General features: G+C 37.1%; 1 protein-coding gene across 1 annotated transcript; it reads right to left on the bottom strand.

The window, feature by feature from the left end:
- Positions 1-6,094: 6,094 nt before the first annotated feature.
- On the bottom strand, positions 6,095-8,458 carry LOC116174613. The gene is made up of 3 exons (XM_031492552.1): positions 7,240-8,458; positions 6,920-7,192; positions 6,095-6,804 (listed from the first exon to the last, which is right to left on the bottom strand). Exons 1-3 carry the CDS (start codon positions 8,456-8,458, stop codon positions 6,095-6,097), a joined length of 2,202 nt encoding a protein of 733 aa, XP_031348412.1.
- Between the last annotated feature and the right edge of the window lie 7,089 nt (positions 8,459-15,547).

Here is a 15,547-nt window from a genome sequence, read left to right as displayed (position 1 = left end):
CGTCTTTACCCAAATGGGGTTGTGGCAGTATCCTCTTTAGGTAAAGTTATTTTCATAGAATTCCTTCTTGTTAATAAGTTTCTTTCTAGGTTATGCCATATATTTAATTTAAATTACATATCTTTGTTTTACCAATATCCAGTGATGGGCAAATTATAAGGATAGTGTAATGCAATTATCCATTACCCATTAAGAAATTGTGTAATCCCGTTTCCTATTACACCATTTTATCAATTCTATTACCATTATTCATTACATTACTTACCCATTGCGTTTTGGAAAGGTTTATAAATGGAAAATGCAACAGCTATACCGGATACGGGCGATACAGCGAAACGTGAATACAAATAAAAAATAGAACGGCACAGCAAAGACGGTAATAATCATGGTCGCGTCATGCATGAATGAATGAATAGTGCCATTTTTTATGTTTTGCTGACGCCGTACCACCGAGTACCCACAAACAACAACTAAACAATTATAATTCTTTAACATCTACAGTGCATTTGTGCATTCTTGCGAATTAAAGTAATAGATTATTGGGATTACCTTAACATTGTAATGGGATTACAGACTTTTCTATTACTTTCCAAAATAAGACTAATTACCGTTTACCCATTACAATTAAAAAAAAATGTGATTACTGCCCAACACTGCCAATATCGCAATCCGAAACCCATTTATAAATTGGGTACCTAAGTTCGAACTAATTAGAATTAGGTTTGATTTTTGCATTGTAGTCTTTAGATATATTTTTCTTTGTGCGTTAAGAGCATTGGGGTGGCGGTATTAAAGAAATACCGTGTTCTGGATGAAGTGCAAACACTCGCTTACGAATTGAAGAGTGCCAACTGTCAATTAGCTGGAACTGATCTATTACATGTAAGATCGAAGAATCGCTAAGCATTATCTCAATTACCGGAAATTGCAAACTTGCAGGTACAGGGGCGCCATTTCAGCGGTAAACATCAGTAGAGGTTAGTTACGATCCAGTCCAGTCGAAAAAAGTCCGCTGGCTTCAAGAGTAGCTAGTGCGCCTCCACCACTCAAAGGAGCACTGACACCAGTCGACTGCGTCGTGTAAAATGAACGTGCACCCTACCGACGCGACTCCTGGGTGACATAATTTGTATCAATCGATTTGCGTTTAACATTAGTTTAGTGCACTCGTGGTGTAAGAATGGCACCTCAAAAGTGGGTACACATATGAGTATGAAATTCGTTGACTAGTCCATTCTTCCTTCTTTTTCAACCCTTCCTGGTGCGCATCGCAAGATTCAGTATAAAATCGTGACATAATTGATAAAACACCGTATTTATGTCGTCACGTGACACGGATGATCCATGGTTTCGGACCGACTGGACCTTCTAACTGGTTCCAATGAATTGGCTTCGTGTAATGCTGCGTTTACACGAAGCCAGTAAGTAGTGCAATAACTGGACTCCATTAACTGGCTCTGTGTAAAAATCAATGGAGGCCAATTACAATCCAATCGTGTGGAAAAATGTAGCGCTTGTGTTTATCTCCGGTTTTGCGATAAGGAGTTCGTTATGCCTGCGTATTGTATCAATCAATTTGCGTTTAACACTAGTTTAGTGCACTGCTGTGTAATAATGACACTTAAACAGTCGGGTACAGATATGGAAGGAGGGTTTGTGCATCCAATTCAATTGTGGAAACTAAGATGATGCACCGCTTGAATCTTTTCTCAACCTCCATTTTCTGATAGATAGTAGATAATTGCGTAGTCTTTTGTAACAGTTTATCTCCGGTTTTGCGATAAGGAGTTCGTTGTCCCTGCGTAAAATCAAATTAAAATTCAAAATAGGCAGATGAGAATTATGTGGGTCTTTTCGAGTTCCTCTCAAGTTCTTTTCCCAATTTGCTTTTAAATTCTTCTGCAGTTCACCCTCGGGTTTTCCTGAAAGTTCTTTAAATTGCTTCTCAGGTTCTAAAATTATTTCATGTTTCCCTCAAGCGTAACTTATTTTCCTTTGTACAGACAAATAGTCCGTTACATGACATTTCGCGAAGTACTGATCAATTCATGGAAAATTCGCAACAGTTACTCGCCTTAAAGCCATCGTCTGTCTGTCTGTCTGTTCCATCGAGATCTCGTACCCAGTCACCCAGTCTGATGGGTCACCTAATGATTTCGGGTTTTCGCTAATTGATAGGTGCTATGGTCTATATTTGCCCGCTTTTTTACACTTGTGTTACGCGACCCACGAGTAAGTTTTGGAACATCTTTTAAATTTTCCTCGACTCTGTTCTCATGCTTCCTTCAAGTTTACCATTAACTTCTCCTCAAATTCAACTCAAGTTCCTATTAAATCCTTTTGAAGCCCTTTTTAGATTCACCTGAAAAGTTTGTCAATTTTCTCATAAGCCGCTCTCAATCTCAAAGTTGTTTTCAAGTTCCTATCAAATCCTGCTCAAGTTTTTCTCAAATTGCCAATTTCCATATAAGTCATAATCCTGAAATTGTTCTCAAGCTACCCTTAAGTTCTTTTTAAGATTTCTTCACGTTCCCTTACACTCTTCTTCGTTCCTCGTTGATTTCAAATTATGCTCAAGGTCTTTTTTCTACAAAATTGGCAATGCCTTCTGGACTAGTGGAAATGGATTAACCTGGAATTCAAATAAGATTAAGATTAAAAAAAAAGGATTGTATGACTGGCTTGTGGGCATGGAAAATATGCTTGGGGATTGAAAAACTGGAAAATATTTAAAAACTTGCCATCAGACGTACTTTCCTTCAGAGGAGAGCTAAACTAACTAAACTTAGAATAAGAATAAAACAGATTATCAAGATTCCCCAATTGTTTCAATACACTCATTCGTCATATCATATATTAACTTTATACAGAAGTGTAGATTTTATGTAAGTACGCATATAATACAACAGAAAATATTTTCCAGACTTAAAATTATCTAATTGGTAACTATCATAACCAGAATAAGAGCAGGTACGAGAAAGAGAACGAGAAAAAGTTATTGAAACTGACCTCTCGTGGAATTGCAGAAATGGGATAAAAAATGTCATAAGTTCGCGTTAATGAAGAACTCAAAATTTTATGGATTCTGATCTACCGCTAAAAGTAGCTGAAGGGGACGTGGAATAGACAATGAAGAACAAATCAAGGCCATATACCCTCCAAAAAATTTGATATACACGTAGATACTGCGAAGAGAATGCGGTTACTACTTTGCTTACAATTTTAAAGAAACGTCATTCATCATCAATGGGTGCCGAAATTGTACAAAAATGCACTTTTTTTGCATTAATGAATATGTAAAATAATCAATACAATTAGTTGGAACACGTCGAATATTTATTGATAAGCGATTTACCTACCCACAAAGAGCTAAAACAATTTGAGATAATTATATATTTACATAAAAGGCGGTTTTCGTAATAACAACTAATGGTGTTATTAGTCGGGGTTTAACATTAAAAAAAAGCAACCGAACCATTAATCAACAATTTGTGCTACTATATTCTCGGTAAACAAGCGAAATAACTACCCATTAGCAAGAAATCTAATTGAATCGTGTCATGAGATGTCGTGTGAGGAATTGCAGTAAAATAATTCAGAGGTTCCGTCATTTAGTGCCTGCATCAAGAAGGTAGGTATCTACAAGCTAATTGCATGCAATTGACAACATATCTGGCGGTTTTTTGTTCTTCCAATTACCGCCAGTACAGACAAGTGGGTGGTTTGCGAATCACTAAATCACCGGGCCTAATGATGGGGACCTAAAGGAAGATACGCACATGTGAAAAGGGATGCACCAGTGGTACCTCATCATGACGCCAGCCGATGACGTAATTTTTCACCGCCTACCACGACTTCCTTCACACTTCTTTCACATTGTCAAGTCGAGTAACCGCAAGGGCTATCAATTTCTTGCCGTACAAAAATAGGCACAAATTCGTAACGCCTTTTTACTGGAAACCATAAAACGCGCGCCCGGCTCGTCCAGAAAAATATGATTATATCATTAATTATATTAAGTTATTTATTAAAGAAACATTAACCGAACCATTTTCTTAATGATTTTCTTTGAAATGCGATAGCATGTGTTAAAATACTTTTAAATTGGTTCAATTCTGCTATGTGCGTTCCGAGTTAGCGGCGGAACAAAGAAGTCGGTTTATGTTTCAGAGGGGTTAGTTTTTGGGGGTTGAAATCGCTGTCTCTGTATTTCTCGGCAGACGAATGAATGGCACGCACCAAATGTATGCGGTATGTGCCAATTAATCTACCCGAAAAGATGACTCCAGTTTACCTAACTCTGCATTACGTTTTAAACAAACAAATAATTCATAACTTTCCCTTAAAGTGGACACGTGGCAAACGTACTCTCTTGAAAGTGTTATTGCCGTAAATTGATTGGGATTTTTAACCGAAATGTTTTCCCTTGGTGATACCGTGAGCTAAAAATCCTGTCGTTTTTCTGAAAGTGATATTGACAGACTGTAATAACAGTACAAAAAACAAGTTCCGGACAAAAATATCGAATTACAATTTTTTCGAGTACATTCATTTATGTTTCCACCGCGACTTTGTTGCTTTATGCAAATTTCTCATGACAGATAGGGGAAGATAAGTCGGAAATAGATTAGATCAGATGTCTGTACAAGATTACACTAATATGTGACATTTAGGTAGGTTGGTTTTAGCGGCTTATCGACCGAAATTTCACTTTCGCCTTTTAAGCTGGGTCACCGCAAGAGAGTCTAACCTTGAGGGTTGGGCCACGCCACGACCCACGACCATTTGGTCATAAATGATATGAACAAGGGCAATTGTAGCAAATTTGTTCCGCAGTGTAATTTTTACCTTCTGCACTTTTCAACGAACACCTTCATTATGGGGGGGGGGGGGATGTAATATTGCTGAGATCCTGTTTTAGTGTTTTTGAATGTAAAACTTGCATAACTGTTACATGCGACAACCAATTGGTCTCAGAATTTACATACCTACGCATGTTTTAGGTGGTGCCAAGTAAAAATTTTCAAAATGGGGGGTGGAGGTGAACACACGTTCTACCCTTCATGGTATTTTAATGAAAGATCTCAACGGAATGAATTAATTTCTACCAAACCAAATAATTCTTTGTATCTCAAGAACAGATTGTCGGAGGATGGTACCGGGAGATTCATTAGAAGTGAGGACAATTTGAATTTCCCGCAAATCAAAAAAATTATGAAGTTGGTACTAACTGATGATCTTTTATTTAATTACAGTGGTAATTTATATAATTTCAGTAAATCGTTTACTTATTTATAATCTACAAATACTGCTTCTGTTTCACCACAAATTATAAACTAACACTAGACACAGACACGTTTCTTACATATTTTAGTGCATCAACTCTAAAAATTGTTCAAAATGGAAAAAGTAATAAACCGCAAATGGCACACAACAATTAACGGCGACACTGGTTTCTTAAATGACAGTCATGACAGAAAAAAATTACTAACGAAATTCAAACCGTCAATTTAATAATGCAAAAAATACTAAAACCTTACGCGCGAAATTCAAGCGATCATCACTTCTAATGAATCACCCGGTACTTACAAAGGGAGATTGGGACGTCTGGAAGAAATATATCCATTGGTGATGTCAAAACTTTACGGGCGAATATCTCGAAAACGCTTTGAGGAGGGTACCCACAAAGCAAAATGAATTGTCTGGAGAAGACATATCTATTGGTAAAGTCTCTCAATTAATCATCTAACAAGAAAGAAAACATCGATTAATATTTATAGCATGCTACTACCTTATAACGCAACCATTTACTAAGCTATTTCGGTTTTAAAAAAATGCACTTTATCTGACAATTTATACTTGTTTTAATTTTTTTTTATGTATAAAATTTAATTTATTTAATTTAAATTTTTTTTTTTTGATTTAAATTTTTTTTTTTCGTGATCACAAAGTGGTTATTGAATTTAAACTAAACTAAGAGTATGAATAGGTAACAACAATAATCTTAATATAATGTGATAGACGCAAGTAGCGTCCGTAGAAAGCTTGGAGAGCTCAGCAAATATCCACTTGAGTTTTCTGCCATGATTCATTTTCACAATGAAAATATTTCGTCCATTCCTGGATGATCTGGGAGGGTGCCCCTAATACTAGCGGCGTTTCCACGTTGGATGGCAAGCGATATTCTTTGGAATAGGAAACTTTTAGCACGGCTGTCTCCGGATTCTGCTATGAGGTTTTGTCCAATACACATCAAAAATGATGTTGTTTCCGAGCTGCAGGGGCCAAAGGTTTCAAAAGCTAGAGCCACAATGAAAAAATTGTTAGATTTCAAATCGGAATATTTTTCGTGCTTCTTCTTTGCTTGAATTTCACTAGCTGATCCGGCGGTTATTGATGTTTGATGTATGTATGATGCCGTAACAGTGTCCACGCAGGTGACATCCCAAATTAAGCGTTGTCCTCTTCGCCATGGTGCTAGACTGACTCCATCTGGTCGTTTTCCATCGTCGCGTGACAAACCTACAGGCTCCAGAATTGAACAAATCTTAATTGACGCAAGAGCTCTCTGAATGATGTGATTCAGCTCTGTGTGCCGTGAAAGTCTTCCCTTGCTAGATAAGCAGCTTAAACCGTGATGCCCATTTTCCTCTACAACCTTTCCACAGTTGCATTGGTGCTTTTGAAACCTCTTGCAGCCAAGGCGGAGAGCCATACAGGTTTCAAAGTCTTGGCTATCCAACATGGTACCAATATTGGCAGAAGGAATACATTGGAGCCAAGCTCCAGATAGTGCACCTTGAACTGCAAGGAATCGTGCATTATCAGTATTTGTCTGGGATTTAAATTCGCTTGATGTTGATTAGATCCCAGGATTTTTGACTATGAGGAATTGCAGCAATCTCAGTATTTAAATAACTCCATGCCGTTAAAGCATCAGCCTGAAGGTGGACAGGAAATTGGCCATCCATATGGGGAAGAATTTGAGACGCCAAAGTCTGAGCACCGTAGGTTGAGCTGAGAAAGCAAGGTAGTGCTATGTCGCATATTTTTCGAAGGCCAGTTCCTCCGTCAATTACAGGTAAAGTTGCTTGTCGCCATTCGTCATCGTTGATATTCATGTTGAGGACGTTGGTAAAGGAGCTTCTTAGGAGGTCGTCGAATGATATCAACATTTGTGGAAAATTCCACACTGCGCATGTACGTAAGAAGTTAATTTCGGAATGTAAAGGCAGTTACGTAATAAGAAATACGCTATGTGAGTGTTAATTCCTGAGAGGCGATCCGTTAAACATTGGAGTTGGTGTAACTTTTTCATAAAGCAGTTTGAGTATGCTTCTTCGAAGATTGGAGAACCAAGAATTTCTAGATCATGACAAGTTACTAGACGGATACCGGGGCAAATTTGTTGAAAGGAACGTAATACAATCTCGTTCACGTAACCATTACAAAAGAAAAGTTCACATTTTCCTGTATTAATTTCCAATCCTCTTTCATTAGCAAGCTTCAATAGATTTATAAAATCAGCCAACACAGTCTTGAAATTATCTGCAAGAGAGGCATCATCAAGATACCATACGTTCAGTTCCGAAGTCATCTGTTCTACAAGTGGTTGTACGGTTAGACTGAAACCCAATGGTCCGCATGGGTCGCCTTGTTGTGCTCCGCGTTGTGATAAAATTGTGGTTTTATCGTAGAAGAGCAACGTGGGTTGGCGGTAGCACTGATACATCAAAGGGTAAAGCTCGGGCACAAAGGACTTGAATTCTTCCAGCATGTTATCTCGTTCGATGTTGTTGAAAGCATTACGAAAGTCGATTTTGAGTAAAACTTTTTCGGAATTTGCTGGGTTGTTTACATAGGTTCTGATAGAATGAACCGCGCTTTCACACCCACGTTTTGTTGCTACTCCAACTTGATGTGGGGCCAGGCGTTTTTGGATTTGCTCATTTGATTTTGTGCATGCTGTGTGCCCAACTAGGCGTCTTAAAGTGTTGCCAACTGCGATAGGACGTATTCCTCCATCTTTCTTGTGAAGGGCGCAAAGTGTTGCCCCGTAAAGTATCGGCAAAATTTCTGGGTGGACTTTACCGTCTAGCATAAAGTTACAAAGTTTAGTTATAGCAGTCAATACTCTTTTCCCTGCATCTCCGGCCGATTTTGAGATGATGTCTTTAAGAAATTGAGGGCGTAAACCATCTATACCAGGGCTGGATCCAGCAGGAAAAGAATTAATACTCTTTTGAATTTCGTGTTCGATTAATGGGTAGTGTTCTAAAGATCCATCCGGAGGATCCGGGAACGAAAGATCACGTGATGGAGCAGGATGCTTAGTGGCCAGTGAGTCCAGCGTGTTTTTGTCAAAAGGTGCCAGTTTTTCGTCCGAGCTTAAAATTCTTATTGCACCTTGCACATCAAAATCTTCGATTTTAGCCTCGACTTGACTTTTTATTGACATTTTATTTGACGTGTGGCTTTTCCCCAGTTCTACATCATTTTGATTCAAGTTCTTTTTTATTTTTGTGGTTAGGTTGTCTATTTTTGAGCCTCCCATGTTAAAAGATTTGTAGGAGAATAGGATCAGTTCTTCCCAAGCTATCAAAGAATTGTCTAAAATCGTTTTGTTTATCGTTGCGCACAATTTATCAGCTGGTAAGTATCTAGCACCTTTCGGAATCCTGCGGATAGTTCGGATGTATTTCCTAAAGTTTTGGAGCTTTTCTATTAGTGTTTCTTTAGATTGAGATGGAATTGGTTCGTTAGCGTGTTTCAATTCTAAATGACGTTTTAAACGATTTGCGTCTTTGTAAGTTTTTCTATAGCATGATAATTTGAAAGGGCAAGGGAGACGGGCTATAGAGTTATTGTTGGCAGATGTAGAAAGCGACTGTGAAGTTTTCTTCGTGGAACATAATGAACAAATCCAGCGCATATTAAGTCCACTAAGTTTTTCGTATTCTTCTGCAGAGAGGTTTATGCATTTTCTGTGAAAGCAGTCATTGCATAATTGGCATTGGATCATTGGCATATCATCTTTTGGCTGTCGACATTTACAACAAAATTTAATAGTCGACTGACGGCCCTTGGTTTTCCCTCTTGTACAAATTGTTTTTCGGCGAGATGAAGCATCTTGCATGCATAGTTCTCCGGTGGTTAAATTGTCATCTCTAGTCGATTCATCATCTTCTACAGTTAATTCGGAGGTTGTAGCAGTTAGATCGGGCCCTCCATCAAATAAATCGGTAACAATATTTGACATCTGACAATTTAAATTTATTTTAATTTGTTTTAATTACACATTAAAATGGTAAATGCGGCATCACCCGTTTATTGTATCTGAGTCCGTTTGGCAAAATGAAATAAGATTTTTCGGACATTTTTCCGCGTACTTTTTCTAATTTCAGATGCGTATGTGCTTACGAGATGTCTACATCGATTTCCTTCAAATTTGGTAAATAGATCCATCAAACCTCCTAGCCGGTCACTATTTTTTATTACCATTCGAAACTCCAGTCAAATGTTATGGTGTCAAATTGAATTGTGTTTAGTCTCAGCCTTAATATCCATGTCGAAGTGATAAACAACGAAATACGCGTTCGTGGTTTAAATGTGTTTAGGTGTTATAAATATGACTGCAAGTAAGTGATAAATACTGAATTGTTATAAATCAATCCATTTAAGAACGGCTAATAAATTTAGTTTATCGTTATTAAGCGGCAGAGCAAAGCGATGAAAGCTTTATAGGGGAGTCGATGGTGTCCGTCTGTCCGTCTGTCCGTGAACACGATAACTGTCAAACGCTTGGACCGATTTGGTTCAAACTTTGCACAGTTGACCTATATGCAACATGTAATAAACTATTAAGCCTATTGAAAATGGGTCAAATTCAATGATCCCTGCCAAACGCTTGAACCTATTCGGTTGAAACTTTGCACAGTAGACTTACATGCCACATGTAACAAGCCAATTGAAAATGGGTCAAATCCAATGACTCCGTGGGGTCACACCGAGGTGCTTTGCCGCTTTTTTAAACGCTCTGTATGGGTTTATTAGTATTGAAGATAAAGTGAAAAATATTTTTTCCGCCACATTTTGATGAGCGACCCGGTATAGGTATACATTTTGTGTCAACATATGCGCAATCCAAAATCAAAATCGACGGGTCCGAGCGTATTTTAGAACACGCCTCCATTTCATTTTTATTGAATTTATCCGTTATTTAATCACAACTCCGTATATATACAGGATGTAGCGTCTAAAACCCTTCGGACCATAATTCTTTTACCATAAAACTAAAAGATGTCGAAAAATCTTGGAGCAAAATTGTGCACAATTACTGTCGTCATGTTTTTAAAACAGTGGCGTACTATATTCCAATGGCCTATAATAATTACGTTTTTTAAACGGAATACCCCTATTTTGTTGCAGACAGCAGAAGTATTCGAAAAGTACTTTACCTTAATCTTTTTCCTCAAAATTTGACCGTTTTTCGCATTCACAGACGCCAGACCTCTTGATTTCCTCCACTGGGGCTATATCAAGAATGAGATCTACATCTACAGAACAGGACGGTGCCTACTACTGCTGAGAAGATGCGGGATAGAATTCATGAAACTTTCCATAGTGTATCACCTAAGGTCCACTAGGCGGTCTTAGACAAAACTTGAATACGTGACTGATTGCATAAACAGAAACGTTTGGGCTGTTTTCATTTTCCAGGACGTAATATACAAAAACCATAATGGATATTTAACTTGTAAAGAAAGCGCTCGTCACGTCAATAAATAAGATCCCATTGTAGAGTAACTTACGGAGAAATATGCAACTTAAAAGTGATTCAATGAAATTCGTCTAGTAAAGAGTCAATGACACTCAATTGTAAAGTTACAGTGGTGCAATATTGTTGGCACAGATAATGAACTTTTATTCCCGCCGTACTTCAAGGGTAATACATTTCATTAACTGAATTCGACATGGATATTAATTTTCAAGTAGCTATAATCCTATATAAATTTGTGAATATGGCTAAATGCAACAGATGGGGGCGTTGGTCAGATATAGATTTATTTTATTGTATATAATCGTAAATTGGAATTAACTTTGCTAATTACGCAAGCTGCTTGTAAATTATATTAAATGAGCAGAAAGGATTCCTCCTCTTATAATTGATTTCTATTTTGAGTGTGAGTGCTGTAGTGAGACAGGGGTATTTACACTGATTTATCATACCATTCACGAGATGATAGTATTAGGTTTCTTTGAACGTAGGCAATGGTTTCGAGTTTTCCGACACTTATTTAGGCGAGTGCCTACTAAGCGTTTTCTACACTGCATGCACCATTTCTACAGATAAACTCAATGACCGAACCGACCGTAACGATATCCAACTGTCCTTCTTTTGGACCAGATTTGATTCCTTTGTATGCCATTTTATGTTTCCAGAGCGGTGTAAAGTAGGAGGTGCGGGTTCGCTCACTTCTTTTTGTTGACTAACCCCTTAATTTTCGGTTTACTTACGAATAAATGACAGTACTCGAGGCCGACAGTCCGCGGTACTGGTATTAGGGGATGTAATGTCCTGCATTTTAGGGAACCAACATTTGAATGGTCACACTAACAATTTTAGTAAAATGTTCTGTGGTTTACAAAACTCAAAGCTCTTTTCTGGCATCACGGCTACTGCAGTTTAAAATTATTTAAAAGAACTCTATGAATCATGAAATAATTAAAATAAAGTTAGGTTAAGAGAAGAAAGTAAAGTAAAAGGAGATCCCTCCAGTTAAATTTAATATAAATTACGTTAGCAGTTCACATGTTTTGGCAACTTAAATTCAATGAAAATAATTGACAACCGGACGCATAATTCCCAACGGCTTAATTTTAATTAATCCCTAATATTGAGATAACGTCTAAATTAATTAAGTCTACCGCCCCAGCGCCCTTTACATACGCATATCAAACCACAAGAACGTTTATATTATGAGTATAAAAGTTACTTGCAAATATCGTATCTCTAATTCAATTAATTAATCTTAATTGAAAAGAATTTATCTTGTAGTGAAGTATTCCGATAGTGAGCGAACTGAATATAATTAACAAATGCTTCTAAAATGCACATTTCTACTCAAAGCAGCGTCCATTCAACTTACAGTCTACAATGAAAGGTTTTTAACCCACCCGAGCGCTTTCTTTACAAGTTAAATATACATTCCTTAAGAACAACATAAAACATTTAAGCATGCTTGAAACGTAAATTTGTCGCCTTTATTACCGAATTCTGTTTATGCCCCATGTCAAATAATTATAGTTGATATGTTTCTCGAAAGACCTTCGAGTAATCGCAAGGCAGGAAAAATCCACATTAGTATCACATTGCGAAGCGTTGCGAACAATCTTCGCAAGGAAAGGAACAAAAGGTACTGTAATTCATGTTATTTGGTGCCTGTGCAGTTAATTACGAGTGAGACTGTGGAAATGTAAATTAATATTTTAATTTAAAGCGCAGTACTGCGATTGTCGCAGGGATGTGATTTCGGCATAGCAGGTGTAAAGAAAATGAACGAAACGGAAGTTTGTGATTCGCGTCAAGAGCGATGCAATGACAAATAATTTTCCAAGATATATCAGCAGATACGTACATCGGCAGTTCGTGGATGGATTGTAGAATTTAAAGAAGGAAAAGGAAAGAAGAACGTATGAGGCTTGACGAATAACCAAAATCCTACTCCTCAAAGAGTAATGGAATTGACCGATGACCACTTTTGTCGACCTTCTACATTTCTCGCAGCATCAAAAGCATTTTTTAGAAGAACCTAATTGACCCCGACTAATTTACCCAGTCATATGTAAACAATTAGGCATACCGTTACGTTTATGTCAGTGGCATCCTTGACAAAGAGCAAACTAAACGTGTGAATGTCGGGACGCGTTCACAAAATATGAGTTTTAATTTATTTAGGTATCTTAAAGAGAAGATAAGTTTATTATTATTGCGGTGTTACTCACGCTACCCAAACCCCAAGACAAAGTAAAAGAATGTGCGCACATAAATTTTTCCGAATGCACACACACCGTTTTTGTTTTATTACTATTGCATTGCCGTCAAACCGCCTCGGATTTTTGATATTTGTCGTGTTAAAGGCGCACCAATGAAGATTTTTATTGCCATTTCGTAGATAAAAGTTGTGATTTTATTAGCATTTTTACTTATTTGACTTTGAAGTTTGTGTTAATTTCAAATATATAACAGCTTGATACTTTTAAATTGATTCTTATTACCCAAGTTTATTTCTTTCTCTGAATCTGGAAGCTAGATTAAATTATTTTTATATCAACTGGTCCCAATTAAAATAGTTTTTTTATTTCGATCATTTTCTTCGGCGAAGAAAAAAGGTTAATTATTAAATGACAACTGAAGCACATGTATAGGTAGTACAAAGTTAAAAGTAGTTAAGATGAAAGTTATGTGTATATTATACTCTGTGACAGTTATGTTTGGCTGCTACATGAAATAAAATAGAATTATGACAGTGTCACGTATTTTACTGAAAATGTTTTGATATAAAAATAGAGTTGGGACTGATGGAATGACATAACATGTGTACCTTGCATCTGATAAGAGCACCTCGAAAGTTAAAGGTCATTGTAACTGTGCTAAAACACACTTTTTCTACGAACAGCGAAACGTTTGGAATTTTTAGGCACTCGTGAGACGGGGACATACGTCTTGTTGTTTCTTCCTTATGGTTATCTAAGCATCAAAACGCAAACAGGTTGTAACTTTAAAAAAAAACACCACGCGATAGGACGCTTTGATATCAAATACCAGCATTTCGAATCAAAGCAACTAAGATTAACAAAATATAAAAAAAGAGAGCCCTGACTTCCCTAGAAGTGAATGAACAAAATTTCGTCTATGGTTTCTATCTAGGGTGCTTTAAAGTAATACAGTTTCGACCAACAGTTATTTATCTGGCACGAGCTGCACCAATAGTTTTATATAACCTACTATAGATTTAATGACAAATAAGTAGTGTGTGTAGTAAAAATTACGTTATATAAAAAACTTGCCAATGCTTGTATGTTTGTATGGCAAAGGAATAAAATTCCAATGCTCAGCTGTGTTGATATTAATTTTGCCCAATTTATTAACCAAGTTTTGTTGCACCGATGGCCTTTAAATTCTCTGCCGTATGCCGTTGTATAACAAATGTTATTTATCGCACAAGGTGCTGTCCGAAGGCGTCACTCAACTTTAAGATGTAAGGTAAGGCGCTTTTAAACAGCCATTACATTTGGCGATCTGAAAAAACGTCTTTGTTTATCAAAATGAGTTTCAAGCTCAACTTATTCAATCCATTTTTCATTAAATTGGAAAGCGGTTCTCCGACTCGAAAATGTTCCCTTGGGTAAATTTTATCACTTTTAAACAAAAAACGTTGCTACGAATGAATTCTCAAGAGAGTTCTTTAAGTGCTTTCTAAAGTAACTAAAGGTTTGGTAGAAATGGCTTAGACAGCCCTATAAAACTCTAGACTTATTGCCAACATTTTCTAGACTCTTTACAGAGCGTTATATGATCCTTTTAGAACTTTCTAGAGTTTTTCGAGGCTTTCTGGGTTCTTTTCACTTTTACCCACCATGGTTTTAGAGGCTTATGTGGTTCTAAGGAGGGCACAGAAGGTTCTTATAGGAGCTTTAGAAAAGATTTAGATTTAGACATAGGCGTTAAATTTTTTGTAAAGGAAGGCTATGGAAAACCCTAAACATATTTCACCAATCATTTGATATAGTTGTAAAAGTAGCCCCTTAGTGCAGGTTTTGAGGTATTTTCGATCTGCTGTATATTTTTAATCGAATCGACTTGAAAAAAATCGTGGGTAGCAATACAGGTCATACCTAGAAACTACCAAAAAATGTGTTTTTACGACAAACCGTTTTTGAAAAAAAAATATAAAAAAGTAGGTGCCAAAATATCCCCGTGTGGGGGGTTACATTGGCACCTAAACAGTATAGTAAAAAAATCATGTAGTCCCATCGTGGGGTTCCATTGGCACCACATTATCGTTTTTAGAAAAATTTTAAATGAAAGATTCATCGTTTTTTATTAAAACTTTGTCATTCTCCATAAAAAATAACATATCTTCATGTTATTTTTCAATAAGCAACAAAACCCTATTTTTGCAACATTCACAAAGTCGAAGTCAAGGTTAAGCCATTCAGAAATGGTTTTGATACATATTTTTGTACAATTTCGCGGGTGTCACTGACAGTACCTAACGGGAAAAGACCAATTTTCTACCTTGATGGTCTCCAATATTTGGGTCTTCTCCTATGGGGATAGGATCATCGGATGACCTACACGCCCCCGTGCCGCTCGAATAGCCTGTTTTGAAGAGTTCCCCTTGGAGAATTCCAGCGTTGTGAGGTTTTTACCTGAGACATCCTCTCCACACCTTGCACTGCATCAAATAACTCTTGGTTTGCATAGTTTTTATATGGCCTTGAACCCGCCAGACCCATATAGTTTCACACCATATTTTGCGCG

Source organism: Photinus pyralis, unplaced genomic scaffold (genome assembly GCF_008802855.1).
Source record: "Photinus pyralis isolate 1611_PpyrPB1 unplaced genomic scaffold, Ppyr1.3 Ppyr1.4_LG6, whole genome shotgun sequence".
NCBI classification, from domain to species: domain Eukaryota; kingdom Metazoa; phylum Arthropoda; class Insecta; order Coleoptera; family Lampyridae; genus Photinus; species Photinus pyralis.
The sequence above is the reverse complement of the archived record's forward strand: the minus strand, read 5'-3'. Positions and strand labels throughout refer to the sequence as shown.